General features: G+C 41.3%; 1 protein-coding gene across 1 annotated transcript in view; it reads left to right on the forward strand.

The window, feature by feature from the left end:
- Positions 1 to 4,787, forward strand: part of ppm1na (protein phosphatase, Mg2+/Mn2+ dependent, 1Na (putative)) — an 11,051-nt gene extending 6,264 nt beyond the window's left edge. The window contains exons 2-6 of the mRNA XM_037677801.1: positions 92 to 663; positions 2,262 to 2,379; positions 2,496 to 2,610; positions 2,709 to 2,772; positions 4,703 to 4,787. Coding sequence (XP_037533729.1) covers positions 92 to 663; positions 2,262 to 2,379; positions 2,496 to 2,610; positions 2,709 to 2,772; positions 4,703 to 4,729 — 896 coding nt within the window. The 3' untranslated portion in view covers positions 4,730 to 4,787. The remainder of the gene's footprint in view (positions 1 to 91; positions 664 to 2,261; positions 2,380 to 2,495; positions 2,611 to 2,708; positions 2,773 to 4,702) is intronic.
- Positions 4,788 to 8,393: the final 3,606 nt, after the last annotated feature.

An 8,393-nucleotide genomic window follows, 5' to 3' on the forward strand; every position in this document is an offset into this window, starting at 1 on the left:
TATATATATATATATATATATATATATATATATATATATATATAAATAAAAGATTTATGCAAACCATTTAAATTCAAAATCTTCTGAACAGGTGGGATGAGAGCAAATGAAGACCCTGAGCAGGTGAAGGAGGGGATCCAAGAAGGATTCCTAGACATTGATCGACAAATGCACAAAATGGCTCGCCAGGACAACTGGGACCGAAGTGGCTCCACCGCGGCAGCCGTCATCGTTTCACCGCGCTACATTTACTTTATCAACTGTGGGGACTCGCGCACACTGCTCTGCCATGACAGCAAGGTGGTCTTCTACACAGAGGACCACAAGCCGTTCAACCCCAGGGAAAAGGAGAGGATCCAGAACGCCGGAGGCTCGGTGACCCTGCAGAGGATCAACGGCTCACTGGCCGTTTCCAGAGCGCTGGGAGACTTTGACTTCAAGGAGGTGGACTGGAGGCCGCAGACGGAGCAGCTTGTGTCCCCGGAGCCGGAGGTGTATGAGATGGTGAGGACGCCTGAAGACGAGTTCCTGATTCTAGCCTGCGACGGTGTGTGGGACGCCATTGGGAATGAGGAACTGAGCGCGTTTGTGCGCAACCGTCTGCAGGTGTGCGACGACCTGAGAGACATCTGTGCACAAGTCATTGACCTGTGCCTGTATAAGGTGAGAAGCCAAAGCACGACCCAAAACCACAACCCAGACTCAAAGCAGAGTTAGAGTCAGAGTTTCTTTATTGTCGTTCGCACCACATGTACCGAATGTGGTGCGAACAAAATTATGTACACAGGGTCCCAGTTACATCCAACAATAAAATGTAAAAGAAAAACAGTAATAAGATCTAAGATGTGAATTAAGACAAATATAACTAAATATACACCAAGCACTAATAGCATAAAAACAATGTCGAACAGCAGCACGAACATGAGTCTGTGTGAGCAGATGAGCACGAATGAACACAGCAACGTGAAACAGATCAGCAGAAACATGAAACAGATCAGCAGCAACATGATGTGATTTTTCACAGTGATTATTCTGGTTAGAGATTCATGAGTCTAACAGCCTCAGGGTAGAAGCTGTTCCTCAGTCTAGTGGTTCTACACTTAATGCTCCTTAACCTCTTTCCTGAGGGGAGTGGGGCAAAAAGTGTGTGTGCTGGGTGAGTGGGGTCCTTCATGATGCAGGTGGCCCTCTTCCTGCATCTGGAGGTGTAGATGTCTGTGATGGTGGGGAGGCTGACTCCAACAGACTTCTGTGCAGCCTTCACCACTCTCTGTAAAGCTTTTCTTTCTGCAGTCCAGAGATATTTGAGTTTTGGAATTAGTCAGGTGAATAAATGAAAATGCAAATTTGGCCTTTATGAAATGTACTTCGAAAAAAAGTACAAAAAAAAGACCAAAATGCTGGAAAACATTGAATTATGTTATAAAAAAATGGAAAAATTAAGATTTCGTAAAGCTCCCTCGGTGTGACGGACATCATGACCAACATGTGTTAATAATATAAGTTAAGTCTCAGCATGTGGACAATGACATTTCGTGTAGAAGCATCTAAAATCAAAAAAGACACACAGGAAGTCTATGTTTTACAAGGCCATCTTACATTTGACTGTTTGCACTTGTAAAGAACCAAAATAAAAACTGGTAGCTGCATGTTATTAACAGCCTACAGGGACCAGGCATTGAGTTTGTGTTGTTACGTAATTAGTCTCTGCTGCCGGTCCTATTAACCGTTTTAGTAACTAAATACCACTGAGCCTTTTCCTTGACTTATAAATAGCTGTACTGCAGCATCCTGGGACATGAGACTGGGGCAGGAAAATCTGCACGTCTGAGATTAACACTGGTTGTGAGTGTGATGACGAGAGCTCAGCATTATGGCTCAACACAAACCTCCTCAGAGGCCTAATCCTGACCGCCATGAGCTGCTGTTTGTTTCACCTGAAAAGACTTGCTGTACCTGAGAGAATGCATGTCCTGGTACACCCTGACCCGCAAACATGTGTACGATTCAAAACCTTAAGACTGCAGTAACATGATCATATTGATAGTTTGTCACAATTTGCTTATCTATGATAATGATGACACATAATTAGCTATAAGACTAAATCTGACCTCCTGAATCACACACAGACCTTAAAGCCGTCTTTATTTCCATTTTGTTTGCTAGAATCTCAGTTTCCAGTTGTGCCAGATGGAGTTTTTCCTTTCGCCTGTGTTCTTGTCATTTCCAGTTAAATTCAAAGTGTGTGTGCCCCTCTGCAGGGCAGCCTGGACAACATCAGCGTCATCATCGTGTGCTTCCCCAGCGCCCCCCAGGTGTCACAGGAGGCGCTGCAGCAGGAGGCAGAGCTGGAGCAACACATTGATATGAAAGTGGGAGGTGACTGGTTAATTAGTTAATTAATCTAACTCATTATTAAGTTAGTTAATTAAATGTACCTACTATATGATTAAACTACTATTATCCCCCATCACTTCAACTGACCCTCAATGCAGAAATTATCCAGACGATGAGGTCCAAAGATGAGGACCCCGACATTCTGTATGTCATTAAATTCCTGGCAGAGGAGGAGATCCCGGGGCTTCCACCGGGAGGAGGCATCACCAGCAAGTGAGTGAATATGTCTCATAGCATATGACGACCAAAGACGATATGTTGAGGCATCAAAGCCGAGACGTGGCTACAGAACCATCTTTTTGTCTTCACAGGCGAGACTGCATCATATCTGCGTATCAGAAACACATCTCGGCCCCACAGACTCAGGAGCCCATGGTGAGACCCATCAGATCAGGGTTTTATGATAAAGCTGTTTAGTCAAGAAGATTCTGAAGTCAAAGCTGGTTGATAAAAGGAATAAGACCAGTGTTTGATTTGAGAAATCTTATTTTGACAGGGTGCGTACCAGTAACTGTTTGCTTGGATCCAGTAACTCTCAGGCTTACTAATAATAAAGTTAGGAACAAATATGACTGCTTTGAACGTATAAAACCTACACTGGATACGTAAATTGAAAATAATTACATAAACACTAATTTTAAACATAACAGTCACTTACAAGCTACTTAATATCACACAAGAGCTGCCCTTTCAAGTAAGCATTTCTGCCTCTACCCTTAAAAAAAGAAACTCTGCCCCTAAAAATCCAAACTCATTGCGCAATTAACAAACTCAAAAATACAATTAAACAGCACAACTACATTGCAAATCAGTTTGACAGTTTAAGTGGGTTATTAAGATTTTTTAAAATTCAAAAAGTTCAATCTGGTCCTCTGGACATTCAAAAAACAAAAAACAACACAAAGCAAAAAATATAGAAACGTTTCGTCTCTCATCCAAGAGACTTCCTCAGTCTGAGGTGCTGTTTTCAGCTCAGTCTCTTAAATAGCACCTTCTCAGAGTGGATCAACCAGTTTTGCTGCTGACAACCAAAACCAGCTGATCACATGCTCAAGAAGGACCATCAGCCTAACAATGGATCATTAACACACTGATGGCTGTTTACTGTTCACAGAGGGCTGAGTGATACCAGCAATCACAGCATTGTAAGAGGGGGACAGTTGAACACGGAGGCCTCCACCCCTGTTTAATGACGGACGATTTCTTTTCACAAAGATGGCCTCCTTTACTCCTCTCTCAAACCATCGTTCCTCTGTGTCCAGGAGGTGCACATCTTCATCCTTGAAAGAGTGACCGCTGGCCTGGAGATGAGTGTAGACCGCAGAGTCCTGGCCTGATGATGTTGATCTTCTGTGCTGGGCCATCCTTTTGGCCAGTGGCTGTTTAGTTTCCCCGATGTAAGACTGATCACAGGCTGATGGTCCTTCTTGAGCATGTGATCAGCTGGTTTTGGTTGTCAGCAGCAAACTGGTTGATCCACTCTGAGAAGGTGCTATTTAAGAGACTGAGCTGAAAACAGCACCTCAGACTGAGGACGTCTCTTGGATGAGAGACGAAACGTTTCTATATTTTTTTGCTTTGTGTTGTTTTTTGTTTTTTGAATGTCCAGAGGACCAGATTGAACTTTTTTGAATTTTTCTACCTGGATTATTGAGCATGCATCAGGATATTTTTTTAAATTATCTATTAAAAATACAATGAGAGAAAAGTTTGATGTGTATTATTCATATTACATCATGTATCAAAACAACGGTGCTAATTTGTCAAAATAACAATGATAAATCTCGAAAAAAGCTACATTACTACACAAAGCTACATTATAAAGTGATGTAAAATAGAACTATTGTTAAATGTTTCAGTTCAGTTAAATTATAGAGTAGAATTAATGATGAGTAGAGAACAAAGACATGCGAGTTAAAAACGATATACGTGATTTTTCTCGTAAACTAAGGAACAATTATTAGTTTTTAAACAGTAAAAAAAGGGTGGGATCTAGTGTCTTCCTACTTCCCTTTTGACCATGTTTAGTAATTACTGTTTTTATATTTATTCCTTTGTTTTGTTTATTTGTTGTATTATTAAAACCATGTTCAACGTAAAGCCTTATCCTGATTTTTGTGGCAATCTTTAAACATTTGCAAAAGGCTTTTGGTTCAAGCCAAAAGATTTGTTAAAACAAAATGAAGGAGGGGGCTAAAACTTTAAATGTGCTACTTTTGTATTCATGCGTGAACTTCTACCTTGTATCAGTGACAAAATACAATTAGCTTTAATAAAACTAACTCACAGTCTTGTGTCCTTTCAGGACATCGGAGGATCAGAGGAGGACTAAAAACTAAACGTGGAAACAAAATCAACACCGGCATCATCGTCTCCATGGCGACAGAGAAGCTGCATGAAGTAGATGGGCGATAAACTAATAAAAATATCAGTGATTTATTAATATTTCAAAGATTTTCTTTCTGTTCGAATAAAATAAAGCTTGGATTAAACATTGGTGATGACATGTGATGTACATTGTGAATGAACACTGTAGAGATCCTGATCTGTTCATCTTTCACTCAGAAACAAACTGAGATTACAATAAAAACACGTCAACAGGTTTCAACAAAGAAAGGTGTGCTATCAGGAAAAAGAGCACAGAGTCTTTAAATTGGAGCCTGACCGATATAGAAATTTTGACTATCACAGATACTGAGAGGGAAAGGCCAATGCAGATAACCGATATACTGGCTGAAAATATCTGAGCTTTGTCCACCACCAAGAATTTAAGTAAATGGATACTTTTAAACCTGTTTTAACTCGTAAAGTCTTCAAACAGTCTTCCTAACGTGCGTTCACATTTTCCATCCTCTACTACTCACCATAAAGTTATCAAGTGTGTTACATCAATATACATAAACAAAGAAACACCCATCCCAGTTCATTGTTTAAACAGTTAGTCACGTATGGTGAAGTAATACTAACTAACTAATAATACTAACTTAGTATTATTGACTGCAGTGGCACTATTTTTTTTCTTTGTAGAGAAGTAAAGATTTCAGACAAACAATGCATTTCATTAAGGACAACAAAGATAACGTTACCAACACTGATAAATTTTACCTCTACGTTAGATTTATTGTTCTGGATAAAGTTTTCCAAGGCCTATGCTAGGTCATCTAAACGTTAGCTTGCTAACTTGAGAGGCACGTGGCTAATGACAAGCAGGTTGGAGGACTGAAGAGGATTTATTATAGTAGATTTTTATTTAATTTACAGATCAGTTACAATAAACCTGCCATGCTCCGTTCAGCAAAATATGCTACACAGTATTGCTCGCTGCTTCAGCTGTGCTGAAAGTGTAAGTGAAAGCAGCCATGACTTCAAAAGTTGTTTGCATGCACCCTCTGCTGGATACATTGTGCATTTACACCTTTTGCAAGTAGACATGGCACGTGCCCAGCCTGAGAAGGGGTTCTCTGTAGGGGTGCACCGATTGCAGTTTTCTGGCCAATCACCGATTTCTAAAAAGTCTGACCTGCCGATTCTGATTTTGTTTTATAAGCGACACCGTCAGGTGTTATAAGGTCACAATGCACCTTCAATTTTCTAATCTTATTTTATTGAAAAACATACCCTTGAACAATATCCTAGAAACAATACAAACTTGTTTTAACTGGCCATGAGGTAGTGCTCTGAAATATAAATGAAGTTCAGACAATTGTTAAAACAAAACAAAAAATCTGTAAAATTGGTTTCTCGTGGAAGTATCGGCCGATTCCGATTTCCCAAAATTAAGGAAATTGGTGCACCCCTAGTTCTCTGCAGACCAAAAGTGGGCGTTTCTGGAGAGTAGGCGTTTCTAGAGGACAAACACAGATTGGCTGGCTGTATTTGCTGCTCTTTAGTTAAGTTATATCAGCTCCTTTTAAAACTGAAGGTTTCTAAGAAACAGCGTTATATCTGCTGTCAAACACAAGAAGATTCTCTTGTGTTCTTGGTTGTAGCTGCACCTGACACAGGTTGGCTTGAGTGTGGTCTGGGTACAATGAAATATGAAGCATCTGAAGCAAAACCTGCTCCATTTGTCAAAAAGTCTGGTCTCAATTAAAGATCATGAGTCCTATGACGAGATAATGGCCCAAAACAAAAGCTAAAAACAAAATGTTCTCTTTAGAAGTTCTTCTATGAGATCTGATCTATGAAAGGAGCTGAAACATGGAGTAGGACTGACCCTTAAAATGTGAGACAGCTGAGGAAGTTCACCAGTAAACAGAATACCTGCTCCAGTTGCAGAAATCTTACAGAAACTGACAATCACTCATCTGCAGTGACTCATTTAAAAGTTGAACAAGAAAATGTGACGTTAAAGGAAACATCCTTTATCCCAAAGCCAGTTTAAGTATCATTAACATTTTGGTTACTTTATTTTTCTTTATTTATTAATTGAGTGTAATTATTTTCACATTATTCAACAACCAAAACGGATTTTGTCAGAGTCAGAGTCAGAGTTTCTTTATTGTCATTCGCACCTCATGTGGTACATGTGGTGGAGCGAAATTATGTACACAAGGTCCCAGTTACATCCAACAATAAAATGTATAAGAAAAACAGTAATAACATCTAAGATATGAACTAAGAAAAACATCAACTAAATATACACTAAGCACTCATAACATAAAACATTGAACATCAGCACAAACATGAACATGAGTCTGTGAGCAGATGTGCACGCATGAACACATCAACATTGAAACAGATCAGCAGCAACATGAAACAGATCAGCAGCAACATGATATGGTTTTTCACAGTGATTATTCTAGTTAGAGATTCATGAGTCTAACAGCCTCAGGGTAGAAGCTGTTCCTCAGTCTAGTGGTTCTACACTTAATGCTCCTTAACCTCCTTCCTGAGGGGAGTGGGGCAAAAAGTGTGTGTGCTGGGTGGGTGGGGTCCTTCATGATGCAGGTGGCCCTCTTCCTGCATCTGGAGGTGTAGATGTCTGTGATGGTGGGGAGACTGATTCCGACAGATTTCTGTGCAGCCTTCACCACTCTCTGCAAAGCTTTTCTTTCTGCAGCTGTGCAGCCTCCATGCCACACATTGATGCTCGAGCACAGGATGCTCTCCACTGCACACCTGTAGAAGGAGGTGAGGACTGAGCTTCCCAGACCAGCTCGCCTCAGCCGTCTGAGGAAGTAGAGTCTCTGATGAGCTTTCTTGATCAGGCTGGTGGTGTTGTTGCTCCAGCTGAGGTTGTCATTCATGTGTACACCCAAGTACTTGTAGCTGGAGACCACTTCCACCGCAGATCCTCTTATGTTCAGGGGGGTGTAGGTGTTTTTGTTCCTTCTGAAGTCCACAATCATCTCCTTTGTCTTCTTCACATTGATGTGAAGGTTATTCTCTCTGCACCAGCTCTCCAGGTGTTCCACCTCCTGCCTGTAGCTGGACTCATCATTGTTTGTGATGCATCCCACCACCGCTGTATCATCTGCAAACTTTACAATGTGACAGCCTGGATGGGTAGCTGCACAATCATATGTGAGCAGAGTAAACAGAAGGGGGCTCAACACACATCCCTGAGGAGAGCCAGTGCTGAGGGTTATGGTGGAGGAGGAGAGGTTGTGGATCCTCACTAACTGTGGTCTGTTTGTTAAAAAGTCTAGTACCCAGTTGCAGATGGAGGGGCTTAGTCCTAGTGTGGATAGTTTGTCCATCAGGGTTTGGGGGATCATGGTATTGAAGGCGGATGTGAAGTCCACAAAGAGCATACGGACGTAAGAGTTTTTCTGCTCCAGGTGGTTGAGTGCAGTGTGGACCACAGAGGAGATTGCATCCTCTGTTGATCGGTTCTCACGGTATGCGTACTGATGAGGGTCCTCGTTGATGTTGATGGTTGTTTTGATGTGAGTCATGACCAGTTTTTCGAAGCATTTAGTGACTATCGGGGTGAGGGCCACTGGCCGATAGTCATTCAGACCAGTCACTGTAGAGCTTTTTGGGACTGGGAT

This window comes from Nematolebias whitei, chromosome 6, assembly GCF_014905685.2.
Source record: "Nematolebias whitei isolate Nwh7 chromosome 6, NemWhi1, whole genome shotgun sequence".
NCBI lineage: Eukaryota > Metazoa > Chordata > Actinopteri > Cyprinodontiformes > Rivulidae > Nematolebias > Nematolebias whitei.